The sequence below is a fragment of the Phyllobates terribilis genome, unplaced genomic scaffold (genome assembly GCF_046119375.1).
Source record: "Phyllobates terribilis strain yellow unplaced genomic scaffold, ASM4611937v1 Scaffold_11__3_contigs__length_659146591, whole genome shotgun sequence".
Classification (NCBI taxonomy): domain Eukaryota; kingdom Metazoa; phylum Chordata; class Amphibia; order Anura; family Dendrobatidae; genus Phyllobates; species Phyllobates terribilis.
In genome coordinates, this window is record NW_027362771.1 from 133165008 (window position 1) to 133180841 (window position 15834).

The following is a 15834-nucleotide window of genomic DNA, read 5'->3' on the forward strand; positions in this document are numbered from 1 at the left end:
ACGATAGCCCGGCAGCAGCAGGAGCCGCAGCGCGGCTACACTGTGTGCCGGCTATTAAGCAGCATGAAGTCACTGCTCCCCGGCACACAGTCCCGACATGGGGAGCAGTGACTTCCGGCAGCTGATCTCTCTATGTGAGCCGCGCATGGCAGTGACGTCATGCGCGACCCACATGGAGAGATCAGTGCGGGCAGACAGGACGCTGCGCTGCTGGAGAGAAGAAAGGTGAGTATGAGTGTTTGTTTTTTTATGTGCAGCCTGATGAGGATTAGGGGGGCCATACATACCAGGGTAAGGATGAGGGGACCATACATAACAGGATAAAGATGAGGGGGCCATACATAACAAGATAAAGATGAGGGGTGCCATGCATACCAGGATAGGGATTAGGGGTGCCATGCATGCCAGAATGGGGATGAGGGGTGCCATGCATACCAGGACAGGGATGAGGGGTGCCATGCATATCAGGACAGGGATGAGGGGTGCCATGGATACCAGGATGGGGATTGCTGTGCCATGCATAGCAGGATGGGGAGTGCTGTGCCATGCATAGCAGGATGGGGAGTGCTGTGCCATGCATACCAGGATGGGGATTGCTGTGCCATGCACACCAGGATAGGGATGAGGGGTGCCATGCATACCAGGATAGGGATGAGGGGTGCCATGCATACCAGGATGGAGGGGTTCCATGCATACCAGGATGGAGGGATGCCAGGCATACCAGGATGGGGACCACATATAAAAGGAAGGGGGGGAGCATATATACCTGGATAGTGGATATTGTCAGAATTGGGGGATATTACCCCTATACCAGTGTCAGCAGAAGTCCCCCTCCCCGTTAAAAGTTCATCATGAACACATTTTTTGCTTACATTTTTTTTTTCCTCCTCTAAAACCTAGGTGCGTCTTATGGTCCGGTGCGTCTTATAATCCGAAAAATACGGTAAATCTGCTTATTTCTCCTCCTAGACTGATCATTCATTCTCTAAAGTCTGAATTCACGGTTAAAATCTGCCTTAATTGAATTCAGACTTTGCCATAAAGTGCTATGAAGAGGTGTAATTATCATTTCAGGAGCACTTGCAGCAGAAAGTCTGTGTCTGCCTCTAGCTCCCCCCCTCCATAGAATTTTAGAAGCACCAACTGTTATCTCCTATCTCCGTAATGTGAACATCTGTATTCACTGCATACAGAATTTACCCATAAATTTATTAGTGAAAGATCAGTTCTGGAGGAGCAGGAAGAAGATTTCTGTGATAAGATATTTTACAAAGTTGCTTATTTTCATGTGTACTATTTATTTATGGATTAAAAATGAAAATGATGGTTACTTGTCAATTAGCAAATTTGTGTTTGTTTCAAAACTTTTGGCCACAACTGTAGTTATGGATCAATATTATCCATACATGTTTATGGATCCATGAAAAATCAATGACTGAACACATTGCCATCAGTGTGCAACCTTTGTGCTATCCATGATTAACATTTCACAGGATAGAAGTTTTTCTAGTTACTGAAAAAACACTGATGTTAAAATCTGACACACTGACCAAATACTGGTGAAAATTGGACATACAGAAAAATCACTGACAACTAAATGAGGCCTTAGACCTTGTTCACATATACATGGGATTTCATGGGTCAGTCAAGCCACAAATTGTACATGTGACTAAATTCAATTGGCGCTATGTATGCTCATATGTATTTTGGACAGGGTGCTGAAGCTATCTGCCATTAAAAGTCGAACTAGCCTACTGAATCCAGAGGTTTTTTGCCAGTGGTCTGTGTTGAAAGCTCCTCTTGTGCACTAGCATGTTGACTTTTTTTTTTAAAAAAAGCGAAAATAGAGTTTTCCTTTAAAGAGCACTCCAATCAAAATTGTTATTGTCACAATACGGTAGAAGGATTTCCTGGGGCAATTGACTCATTCCCTATTACTCAAGCTAGGAGGACCCTAGGCCATCCCTGTTACCCAGATTACCCCAGATGGTGGGGATGCCGGGGTCTCGTACCTCGCTATGCTTAACTGTTCCCACCACCACTCAGAAAGGTATGGGATTGAAGTGTATAGAATAACACAAACCTGACAGGGAAAACAGACAGAGATAAAAGAAAACCACAATCACACAATTACACTCACAAAATAACTGAGTAGAAATCAAGGGAACATTAGGAGGGACAAACCAAATGGGAAGAGGATTAGGATAAACACACAAACCAAATCCACACAGAAATATCCTGAAAACAACTCCAACCAGCTGCTACTAATTCTGATCTATCCTTCAACACCAAACCAGGAAGTGTAAGATATCACTTGCTATTCCCAAGTGCAAGTGGTGAGCATAAAAACCAGAGGGGAGTGGCCAACACAGAACAGCTGTGATAATTCAGGACCAAGACCTCCAGCAGATAAACAGAACTGATTGACCTTTGCAATAACAGAGCAAGGAAAACCTGCACTGCTAATAGGAAGGTGAAGCAGATCTAATCAGTGCGGGGGCTCTTGTAAGCAGATGATGCAATCTTCTGGCTCCTCTCTGTCACGGTATCCCCATGACACCTATCCTCTTAATATAGTGCAGTCATCAAATTATATAGCACTGTGTTCTTGCAATTGCTCATTTTGCCCTTCTACCCAATTAATTCCTCTGTTCCATTAGGTCTATGACATCACATGATTATAAACTGACTAGCTGAATCCTTCTGAGCTCTGTGTAGAAACAGGAAGTCTCTTTTCCCTGCATGAGTCATCACTGCAAAAGTCCCTGGCAGGGGGGAGGAGGGAGCACCTGGGACAGGAGCTCAAGAGGGGAATGACTCATATAGGGAATATAGACTTCCTTTTTCTACATAGTGCAGAGAAAAGAGAGGAATTAACTCGGTAGAAGGGAAGGAATGAGCAATTGTAAGTACATAGTGCTTTATAGTATGATGAGTGTAATATATTAAGAGTGTTAAAACTTTGATGGGAGGAATGCTTCTTTAAGTGGGAACCCTAATAATGTTCTAGAATGCATTTCCCTCCCGAAGAGGTGTAACTGTAGATTTAGCTGTCTTACATACTTCTTTTCAGCTATGACCAATTGAATAACTTGATCAATAACATACTGCGAATTTAGGTTCATCAGTATAAAAAGCTATACGCCATCCAAAAGTCCCAAATTTATAAATAACCTCTTTAGGTTTATGACAAACAGAGACCTTAGAATAACCCAGCAATCCTAATTTGGAAAACTGTTTTGTTACATGCAAAGCTGGAAAATCAATCAGTGAAAATTTGCGTCCTATTGTTTTTACTGGCAACAATCTGAATATTTAAGATCTGGATAAAAATAAGGCATTTAGTCATATAATGATTTAAAGTGATATACCAGGTTAATACACTTTCTTTTAAATCGTCCTGGAAAATAAAAATCTTTTATGTATATATTTTTCAGTAGTTCGTAGAACGCGCCATCTAATGCTGCATGTCCTCCGGTGTGTTATCAAGCTCTGTTATATGAAACCCATATAATTCTTTTTTATTATTATTATACATTCATGGCTAAATTGAGAAAGAAAAAAATGTCATGTTATAGCACACAATGTGTTATAGCAATTCCAATCTACAATACTTGTACCAAACTGACAGATCTTTATGCTTCTTTTTCTATTAGAGGGGTTGTCCCCTACTCATACATCCCCTTGTCAATTGCTATATTCCCCTGTATAAAATAAAAAATACTTACTTTTGGTGCCAGGGTTGTGCCTGCGCATGGTCTTTTTGAGCTTGCCTGACGTTGTTATGAAACGTGAGCCCTGCAGCCAATCAGCGGCTGCGTCACTCTCCGGGTAACGCAAGCTCAGAGAGACTGGGCTCCAGGGCTCACGTGGCATAAAAATGTCAGGCAAGCTCAGAGAGACTGGGCTCTAGGGCTCACGTGGCATAAAAATGTCAGGCAAGCTCAGAGAGACTGGGCTCTAGGGCTCACATGGCATAAAAATGTCCCGAGAGACCAGGCACCAAAAGTAAGTATTGGCTGTTTTCATTTTATACAGGGGCATATAGCAATAGCAAAGGGGATGTCCGAGTAGTAGTAAACGCCTTTAATATAGTGCATATCAAATAAGCTTTACCCATGTTCACAGATGGTTGAAATCAATATCAATTCATTCTATGGGAGCACTCCAACTTTTCTACATGGCAAATAGTGGATTTAAAGTGGAACTTTATAACAAATGTTATCAATACTACACAACTCATCTTCTGTGGTGTAAGGCCTCATACACCTTAAGTGAAAGTTGTCTGAAACCTCCGATTTTGTCAGACTGACCCTCTGATGTGTATGACACTTCCTGACTCTCCCCTGATAACATCTTTGAAATATTTTTGGCTGACCATTTTGCTTTCAGGGAGCATAAGCCTCTGCCAAGGTGTCTGGTAGCACTTTCTCTTCTTTTCCCAATGAGAACATATGAACCTTCACCCTATGTGTATGGAGGAGTTGGGAGATATAGCTGTCAGCTGGCAGTCCCTTTTCAAATTTTATTCTTGATTTTTTTATTTTTTAAATTTTTTTTAAATGCCTATAAAATTTAGATTTGTTCTTGCCAACTCTGCTCAAAAGAGGTCAAAGACAGAAGAGGGAGTTTTTAAAGAGTTGTCCAAACTTTCTTATTGGGGTTTCTCCTAGTGGCGTAACTTGAAGCTTGTGGGCCCCAATGCAAATACTTCAATGGGGATCCCAACTAACACAGGTCTTTAATAGCAATAGTCATTTCAAGGACATTTGGGGCCCCCATAGTCTACCGGGCCTGGGGGCAATTGCAACACTTTTTCACCTTTACACACCCTTGATGCTCCTCTTAGTGAGGGTGTAAGGCCTATAAAATATTAATTCTGTTTCCAACTTTGCTCAAAAGCCATAGGGGAGTGTTTTAAATGAGTAGTCCAATGAAAAGTTATCACTTTTCTATTAAGGTATGGGATAACTTGATCGGTGGGGCACGACTGCTGGGACCCACCCTGATCGGCAATGGAACACCTTTATCTCTGTTAGAATGGAGCTACAGAGCGTAACCACAGCTCCATTCATCTCCTATGTGTTTGCTAAGCGTTGGGCTCATCTTTTTTCGACAGCTCCATAGAGAATGAATGGAGCAGTGCCTGGCCATCTGACCTGCTGCTCCACTGTGTGTCGGGGGGAAAAAAATTCACATTCTGCTGCTCAGTGCAGCGGTCAGATCACTACTGATCAGTAAGTTATCACCTAACCTGTGAATAGGTGGTAGCTTGTTTTCACTGGCCGGCCCTTTAAGTATGTTTGGATATACCTGAGCAAAGCATAGTGTAAAAAGTTATTTTTCTTTTCTGGCTCGCATCATTTTCTTCAGTTGTTCCCCATGGAATATTGAGGAACATTTATTTATTAATGGCATAAAAATCACAAATTATGGATCACGCCATTAGCATGCCATAGTTTACAAACTTTTAAACTTTTTCTGTTCACAACACACTTAGTGGTTGCAGCATAGAAGAAAATTGCTTTTGGCTGGCGTAGACTTGTACTTCGGATGCACGCACTTAGGTCAGAGTGCTTTTATCTCTGGTGTAATGTACAGTCTTAATAAATCTCCAATGTTCCCATAGTAGAATATTTCTGTACATACAGTAAAAAACTATTCATTATTGTATTTGATTGTTTTGTGTGGAGTTTTTAGTATTTTGCACCTTTTTTTGTTTGTGCCATATTAATCTTTTAATTTGTGCCCATTTTATAGTCTTATCTTTGTGTTTTTGTTTTTAGTTCTGCAATGTGGGCAGAGTTTAGATTAGAGTTTTGCTTGATTTATCATTTGTAATTTTTCAAAACATCCCAAAATTTGGCTCAAATGTACCCCAGTTTCCTCCTGGAGTGATTTTTATGTATTCCTGAAGCTTTGGCACAGTTTTTCGACATTTTATCATGAACATGCCACTTTTTAAAGTAAAAAGTTGCTTAAACAGGTTAAAAACGCAGCAATTTTTTTACTTTTCTCAAAATTCATGCAGAGCATGCTCCATTTTGATGCATTTGCAGCAAAATTCGTCAGCGAATGCCACAAGCCAAAGAAAAAGGTATGGTAATTTACATTTTTTTTTGTAAGTGATGAATTGTATCCTGTACACTGCTCTATGGGCTCTGTGCACACAGCACTGCCATGTACATGGACACAAATAGTTTCCTCTTTTTTATGTTCTGACTTTTCATTTACATGGAACATTTTCATTTCCTGTGGTGTTAGAGATGAGTGAACCCGAATTTGAAAGTTCTTGGGTTCATTTCGGACACTTAGGTGCTGAACTCCGAACACTGACATCTCCCAGAAATCCGTTTCAGGGTTCAGTGTTCCAGATGAAGTCCAGAAGGAAGAGAGAGAGATTTTCCAGCTCCAAAGTTCGGGTCCCCGTTGATTTCAATAGGGTTTGGGATCTGGTTCAAGTTCGGATAAAGTTCTAGTACCCAAACCAAACTTTGGAGTAAAGTTTGGTCGGGTAACAGAACCCGAACTTCCACGGGTCCGCTCATCTATAGTTTTTGTAGTATTTGACAACATACATAGTAAGTGTAAGGGCTTGTTTCACGCCATGCTTTTTTACATTGTCTTCCACATGTTTTTTCTGTGGAAAAAGTGCAGCGTTTTACAGTACCAGCTAAGTGCATGAGCTTTCTGAAATACATGCTGCTTATTTTTTCATTGCAGATTTGAACCGTTTTTTTCAGATCTGCTGCATGTACATTTTTTCAGCATTTTTGCAACATTTTTCACCTATTCAAATGAATGGTGAAAAAAATGCTAATAAAAATGCACACAAAAAATGCATGTTTTTCCTGCTAACACTGTTTTTTGCAGCAGAAAAATCTGCTACACATAATCGTGTGCATGTTCCCTATTGTTGCAATGGTATCCTATGTTATTATTTTGCAGGCCATTCGATACATGACTCAGTAATAAATATTGCAACGAGTCTTTTCAGACATTCAGATCTGTTGATATGGCATATTTATGTGCATTACCTCCTATTTTTTATCATTTCAAGTGTTTTTTAATGAGTAACTATAGTATTTACAAGAGTTTCTTCAAGATGTTGTATCATTTACGTAGCACAAAGAACGTTCTATTGCATCTAATGGTGACTTCCCCTTCTGTCTCAATGCTGTGTGACCACCTGTATGTCTAAGGCGAACCTTAATCACTTATGTCTATGTTGGACAGGATTTTGTTGCACTTACAATAAAATAAATTGCCTCCAATTGCTTAATACTGTTCAGCTGTACACGGAACGGGAAGATTAATACGAGCCTTCTAAAATAGGAACCAGAGCACATTAATTAAACAGTTAAACAAACCCTGTTTAATCAGCTGTAAAAATGATCATGAATAATGGCGAGCGGATGGAAGGTAACATTGTAAAGGGAAAATAAAGATTGTGCCTATGTATACATTCACAGTACTGTACATACACAGAGATATATTGAGTGTAGCTGTATACATACACACACACTGTGCAGCCAGACATCGCATCTGTAAGTGCTTGCAGAACATGCCATCCTTCATCTGACCTGCAGAAGGCATTACTAATTCATGCTAAGTGTTTTCTGGGGTAGAAATCAGATTTCTAAGACTAAGACCCCACCCAAACATTATAGTCCAAAAGTGTTCTACTTAACGCCTTATGGTCTATGGTGTTTATCAAGGCGATTGTGTGGCTGCTTCGTTTTTGAAGCTCCCAAAAGACAGTTCTTGTGCTTCTTTGGCTTCTATAAGCAGTTTGGATATTCATGAGTACGGTGATCTAGGACAGATAATATCCATGTTATAAGTCTGACTCTTTCGTCTAAAGAGAATCTGTCACCAGATTTATGGTGTCTTGTCACAAGCATAAAGTTGTGACGGAAACCCTCATTCTAGCAATGTGGCATTCCCGTTCCCATGCACATTAGATTAAAGTCAGAGGATATTGGTGGAATTGTTCAATACTCTAATGTATATGAAAGAGAAGGATATGGCCTCTTAAACTAAAATGGCCCATCCTTTTATTTGGCGCAGAAATAGGCTGCCACCAGAGGAGTTTGTCAGTGGTTCTCTCCTAGAGAACAAAGGAGGAACATTTGGGCAAGTGTTCCTGTTCATGGGGTGGTCGGGAAAAATAGCTGTTGGCCAAAATGGTTGATGATTAGTCACGTTTACAACGTTGAAGCTTATCAGTGAGCTTGTGCTGTCAGCTCTGGCAGAGCCGCTGAGCTTAGTTGTTGGCTGCTGTGCTGTTGACGTGATGTTAGCGCTGCAGAAAATAACAGATGCTGGAGATGCATACTGCAGCCAGGTGATGGGCTTTCTGAAAACAGAAAACCCCTTTAATGAATGTTTGTGTGGCCTTTTTGATCAAATCAATACAAAAATATATCATATAAATGCAAAAGGTTGCTCAAGTATCAGTGAGTCTATGCTTTTTATTCTTTTTTTCTTTATTTTGGGGGCAGAGTACTAAAAATCTATAATTATCCAACATACAAATTTATCAGTAAATTTGGTAGTATTTTGGTAAGATTGTGATAGTTGGTCAGTCCAGTAGCAGAATAGTAGCACCTGCTGTATTATTGGATAGCTTGCTTGTAAAGGACACATTTGTGATATGATTGTTTTTTGCACCTCCCTAATATATTAGTACTCTGCGGGTGAACCCATGGTTTAGTTTATCTGCTTTATTTTGTTCCTCATTTTCAGCCTATTGTTTAGGGCACTGTAAGCATTCTCCATGCCTCGCATTAATGAAGCCCAGATGGAAGTTTGTGCACTTTATGGCTAAATAAGTCTGTTTTTAAATTGCTCAAGATTTCAATATTTCAGCATTGTTTCCTATTTCAATTTTCCACAAAGAGGGCCAAAAGACTGTGTACGACAATTGAATTAATCAGATATCTCTAGTCTGAAAGACTCCTTGAAACAATGTATGCCTTAAGGCAGGTTGTGTCACCACCCACACAGATAACTTTCTAGATGATACACTGTCTAATAGAAGAGCGAATGAGCAAAGTGTTGCTAATACTTCAGTGCCTGAAATGCGTTGCTAATGAGAAACATAACTTTCCATTCAGCTTGTACACGCCAGCTATGCCCCAATCCAATTTGCATTTCCTTTATGTAATTGTGCTAGTTATTTCAGTACAGCGCCTGTAAAAGGGAAGTAAAAGTTTAACCCTTCTTTCAATTACTGGTCATGTGATGATAGACTCATACTGGAGGGATAATTTTTCACTAGTGTCTTGATACGATTTACTGGTTTCTTTTCCAGTTCCTCCAAATTTGGAGCCTTCTGACTACATATTTTAAAAACTTAAACAATAATTTATTTGTCTCCTTGTCAGTCTTAACCTAGGCCTCCATATTAAAAGGCTTAGGCTGGGATTTGCCAATATTTGACTCCCCACTTGCTAAAGTGGAGAGATGCATGTGCAAGGTTCAAGTGCAAGTGAAAGGGGTTCGCGGCGTCCTAGTGCTGGTGCCACTGCCGATCACAAGAACAGGGGGGCTGGGTCTGCACATCTACAGACTACATTGAAGAGGCAATCTTTTTGTTTTCTCTTTACATGTAGGAGAAACTGGACACTTTGATTTGAAAATGGAGATCTCTGAAATGGAAAGTCATCTATCTAGCGTGTTATTGATATGATTTTAAGAAGTTTAGAAAATGGGTTGACAAACTTTCCTTGTAATGGTAAAAAAAAAAAAATCCGTATTCTGGTGCCTGATTTCTGCTTTTTCTCTGATCTCCGTATTTTGGCTTCAGAGGCTGCTCACTTCACCATTGCGTTTCAATGCACTGAGCTCAATAATTGGCAGCAGCGGTGATGTGAGCTGCTGACGTGATTCCGCTAAAACACTGAGCAGTGGCAGCAAGCTCGCACTGGACCCAAGGAGGCTGAGTACTATCTGATTTTCTTATTTTACATTACAGAAAACGTTTGAGGTCCACTTTTTTTTCCCCCCTAAAGCCTACCTGTAAAAAAATATCAATGGGAGCGATCCATAGCGTAAAAGCAAAGGGCAAGATGGTGGTGATGTGTAGAGTATATGCTCACCCTATCTAGTTGTGCAAAGGACAGGCACAATGTGAAGCTGGATAATCAAATCTGGATGGTTCTGATCCACAAGTAGAACCAACTAAGGGTGAAATTGCTGGATAGTTCAGTAAAAAAGAAATAGAAGGTAGAAGGAGCACTGCAAATAGCAGTAACCAGAGGGCTGCAAAAAATATATATATTTTTTTTATTAGATTAAATCCTGCTACACGTTTCCAAACCGATCCAGTTTCTTCATCTGGAATGTCAAATAATTACACAGACCCAGTTTAAATATTCAGATTAATGAGGTTACATCACTAAATGACCAACACACTATGAAACATGATGTGTCTAATTTGGATCATTCATTTGAATATTTAATTGTGTGTGTAATTTTTGGACTTGCCTGATAAAGAAACCTGATCGGTTAGAAAACGTAGCGAGTTTTAATTTAATACATACCTATCATTTCAACTGATTTTTTCTGAATAAGCCACCATGTGTCACATTCTCACATGCTCTCACTTTCTCACGTGCCTTCATGCTCTCTTGTGCATTCACTCTTGCGTGCTCATTTTCTCACGTGCCTTCATTCTCTCTTGTGCATTCACTCTCTTGCGCGCTCATTTTCTCACGTGCCTTCATGCTCTCTTGTGCATTCACTCTCTTGCGCGCTCATTTTCTCACGTGCCTTCATGCTCTCTTGTGCATTCACTTTCTTGCACGCTCCTTTTCTCACGTGCCTTCATGCTCTCTTGTGCATTCACTTTCTTGCACGCTCCTTTTCTCACGTGCCTTCATGCTCTCTTGTGCATTCACTCTCTTGCGCGCTCATTTTCTCACATGCCTTCATGCTCTCTTGTGCATTCACTCTCTTGCGCGCTCATTTTCTCACGTGCCTTCATGCTCTCTTGTGCATTCACTTTCTTGCACGCTCCTTTTCTCACGTGCCTTCATGCTCTCTTGTGCATTCACTTTCTTGCACGCTCATTTTCTCACGTGCCTTCATGCTCTCTTGTGCATTCACTCTCTTGCGCGCTCATTTTCTCACATGCCTTCATGCTCTCTTGTGCATTCACTCTTGCGCGCTCATTTTCTCACGTGCCTTCATTCTCTCTTGTGTATTCTCTCTTGTGCATTCACTCTCTTGCGCGCTCATTTTCTCACGTGCCTTCATGCTCTCTTGTGCATTCACTTTCTTGCACGCTCCTTTTCTCACGTGCCTTCATGCTCTCTTGTGCATTCACTCTTGCGCGCTCATTTTCTCACATGCCTTCATTCTCTCTTGTGCATTCACTTTCTTGCACGCTCATTTTCTCACGTGCCTTCATGCTCTCTTGTGCATTCACTCTCTTGCGTGCTCATTTTCTCACGTGCCTTCATGCTCTCTTGTGCATTCACTCTCTTGCACGCTCATTTTCTCACGTACCTTCATGCTCTCTTGTGCATTCACTCTCTTGTGTGCTCATTTTCTCACGTGCCTTCATGCTCTCTTGTGCATTCACTCTCTTGCACGCTCATTTTCTCACGTGCCTTCATGTTCTCTTGTGCATTCACTCTCTTGCACGCTCATTTTCTCACGTGCCTTCATGCTCTCTTGTGCATTCACTTTCTTGCACGCTCATTTTCTCACGTGCTTTCATGCTCTCTTGTACATTCACTCTCTTGCACGCTCATTTTCTCACGTGCCTTCATGCTCTCTTGTGCATTCACTCTCTTGCGCGCTCATTTTCTCTTGTGCCTTCATGCTCTTCTTGTGCATTCACTTACACGCTCATTTTCTCACGTGCTGTCATGCTTTCTTTTGCATTCACTGTCTTGCACTCTCACGCACTCACTTTCTCTCGTGCTTTCACGCTCTTTAGCATTCACTCTCTTGCACTCACTTTTCTGCTCACGCTCTTTCACACACATATGAATTCACTATCTTGTACTTTCTCTTGCATGCTTTCACGCTCACTTGTGCATTCACTCTGTCTCTCATGCACTTTTGTTCTCTTGAACCTCCACTCTCTCACACACGTTTTCACGTTCGGTGTAAGTGTAGTCGGCTAAAGATTCGTTTCTTATCTTCATTTGTACAATGGATTTATGCAAAGTTGTTGTTTTTTTGCAATGACCCAGTAACTACACAACATACTGCTTAGAGACTACTTTAGAGTAAAATAAGGACTTGTTGACACGTTGCATTTCTGCCGTGGAAAAAACGCAGCGTTTTCCAGTACCAGCGAAGTGAGTGATATTTCTGAAATCTCACGCACATGCTGCTTATTTTTTCCTTGCCAGTTTGAACCTTTTGAAGCATTTTTCTTTTTAAATCTGCAGCATGTCCATTCTTTCAGGATTTTGCAGCATTCTTCACCCATTCAAATAAATGGGGAAAACACAAGTAAAAACATATAAAAAACGCACGCCTACAATAGGCGATTTTGACGTTTTTACACTCGTTTTTTCTGCAGCGTTTTTTACCCATTCAATTGTGTGGGTGAATATCGCTGCAGAAAACTTGAAAAAATTGCAAAAAAAATTCAGCAGGGCTACGCACCAGAGAAAAAATGCTGCAAAAAACACCACGTGTGAACAGACCCTAGCTGTGTTATATGTGTAAGAGCCAGCAGCCTTGTTTTGGGTAATGCTTTAAATTCACAGAAAACTTGTCATTTAATTCTGCCTTTCTCCAATATTGGTCCTAAGATTTCTGTTTGTGATGAGTGCCGGAGCCGTGGCCTGGGAAGGACAGCTATTCTTTCTGCTGAGTTTTTCCCATCTGATTCCTGCAGAAGCTCTTCATGATTCAGCAGACACTTCCTGCACTAAAGTAATTACTTGTGCGGGAACATTTGTCATTATTAGTTGATCTTTGTAGCATAGCATTATTGCTTGACAGCAGGAGAGCTGATACAGAGCCCATCCTAGAATACAAGCTTACAGCATTGACTGTTTGCAGCAGCTAGTAATGAGTGTGACATTGTCAGAAATGAATGGACGTACTTTGTATGCTGGTGTCAAGCAGAAAATAATATATTTCCTACCAGAAAAGTCATTATCATGATACTGTCTGGAAAAAAATGACATCTGTTCCTTTTGGTTTGCTAAAATGTGTTAAGGTAAAATCTTACTGAAGATTTATTATGTCTCTTAAAGGGAAACGAAGTGAAAATTTTACTCTTGTGTTTTTTTTCCTATCTGGCAGCATGGGGTAACCTTGGGAATGTTCTGAAGAGCCAAAGCAAGATTTCTGAAGCCGAAAAAGCTTATCGGAATGCCTTGTACTACCGAAGCAATATGGCTGATATGCTGTATAACTTGTAAGTATTGCATGCTGGGTGTAATTATAACAGCCCTTACATGGGGGTCTGGGCATCCAATGTGGGTGACCTGTCCTTAGGAGAGTTCATCAGTATCAGATTGGTGGTCGTCCGACAGCCGGCTCCCCACTGATCTGCTGTTATCAGCTTTGATGGCGGCTGATGTAAACATTGGACAGAGCTATACCGCACAGCTCCATTCATTGTGTAGTGGCCACTAACGAGAATTGCAGATCAACACCTATTTAGAGGTCTAATTATTATTTTTATACATTTTTAGGAGAATCTGTATTCTGCATTTTAAACTGTCACTTTTAGGCCCATAATTTCTGTGCATAATAATATTTTCTATATTTAAAGCTTTCATTTCTATTAGAGGGCATCAAATTCTCTGCATAAATTTGGATCTATCAGGTAACATTCTGGCTGCCTTCTACAACCACAACAGGGAGCTTATATGTTCGGTCAGGCTGACATCACACCTGTGTTAATATGGGTTTTCTGTTCCAAAGTCGATAATGACTTATAATGGGATGTGTTGGGTTCTGTCATTGTGTCTGTCACTTTAAATATGATGGAATTTGTGATTAAGGTTTTGAATAATACCTCCATTGGAGCCTCGAACTAAGCCTTAAATGGAGCCTGTCTGCAGGTTTTTGCCCCCCCATCTGAAAGCATAATGTAGGGGCAGGGACCCTGATTACATTGGTGTGTCACATACTGGGCATTTGTATAAAATCACTGTTTTATCTGCTGTTCTCTGAATGCTGAGCTGTGTGTAACCCCACCCACACCACTGATTGGCAGCTTTCTGCCCATGTACAGTGTACACATAAAGCTGCCAATCAGTGATGGAGGCCGGGTTATGCACAACTCATGAATATGGAGGACTACCAGGCAGCAGGTTTACTAGTCATCTAGTGATAATCTCCTGCAGTTTTATCAAAACTACACTAAGCAGCCAGTTAGTGATACATCACTGGAATCAGGGTCTCTGTCTCTACACTATACTGCTCTCAGATTAGGTGGAATATCCCAATAAACGGACTCCCTTTAACACTATAAGCAGTATACTCCCTCTAGTGGCAGACGTAAGCAGCCATGGATTTGAAGCCCTATACCAGAAACTAGGGAAGGAAATTAACCATTACATACGTTTTATTTAAAGAGACTATAGCACCAGATTTTTATTGACCCATTTAAGAGCAGGATAAAATAGGGGAAGAGACCCTGATTCCAGTGCTTGGGTCAGTTACTTAGCTTCTTACTGTAGTTTTCATAAAACACTGTTTTATCGGTTGGAGCTCGTCTAGTCCTCTCAATGATACGCTTGATATTCATGAACTCTGCCTTTCACCGCACCGTTAATTGGCAGTGTGAAGACCCGGGGTCTTCCATGGGCGTAACGCTACTCAGACAACACAGAGTGAGGGTAAAACAGCGTGTCAATACTTTAATGAACCACAAAGCGTGCAATAAACACACAAAACAGTCCCAGCAAATACCCAAGATAGTACAACATTCTCACCCTTCCTTCTCCTCCCACCTGGGATAGAACAGCTGCGACTTGGGAGACTTCCAGGGCCGACTACCTCCACCAGTGGCCCCCCACAGAGAGAAGGTAGCGGCAAGCTTAGAAAGCTAGCAGTCCATCAAGGTTCAATCCCAGGAGACCCAAGGGTCCCACCCTGGCCTCTCCAAGAATTTCCATGGAGCCAGATGACTGGCGGGTCCCCATCTGGCTTCTCCGAATGTCTCCGTGGATTGCAGGCAACCAGCGGGTCCCTCCTGGCAACCCCAAACAACATATCCATGGGGCCAGTTGACTTCTAAGTTCCACCTTGGTCTCCTAAAAATGTATCCATGTCTCTCTGATGGTCAATGGAGCAGATCCAAATCTTTCCAGTCAGGGCCGGTACCCTTAGTCTAGAATCATGTAGAATACAAATCTGTGTCTCTTTGGACAACATGCAGTCCATCTGCTGTCCTGAAGGATGTCTCTCATTCTCCTTGTAAAGTCTTTCTGATGCTCCTTGATTCTCTGTCCCAAGTCAAAGTGCTACAAAAACACATGCCCCTTCTGCTTCTCTGGGCTCAGCTCCCTGAATGGCAGAACTGCTCTCATCCTCGCCCCCCAAAGCTAAGTGTAGTGGAGGTATCTTTCTCAGGTCGACCACATCACCTGGGTCTATATGTGAGGCTCCCTGTGGTGAAGGCTCCGCCGGATCTTCTTTCAACAGTTATACAATTGGCCTAGACGATTTTTGAACAATGGTTAGAGGCTCCTGAGATACTAATCAGATTAGTTGAATGCTGGACACTTTACAAGTTAAATTAGTGTACATAAACTGACGAGCAAGCAGAACATTAATAAAACACAGCCTGCAATCTCTAATTAAACACAATAAGGTATTTCTCTTGGTATAACCAATCTAATTGTC

At 41.3% G+C, this 15834-nt stretch overlaps 1 protein-coding gene across 1 annotated transcript in view; it reads left to right on the forward strand.

Moving 5' to 3' along the window:
• The window catches only part of TMTC2 (transmembrane O-mannosyltransferase targeting cadherins 2), a 370418-nt gene that overhangs the window by 184098 nt on the left and 170486 nt on the right, over window positions 1-15834 (forward strand). The window contains exon 4 of the mRNA XM_073651619.1: window positions 13279-13393. Within this exon, the coding sequence (XP_073507720.1) occupies window positions 13279-13393 (115 nt within the window). The remainder of the gene's footprint in view (window positions 1-13278; window positions 13394-15834) is intronic.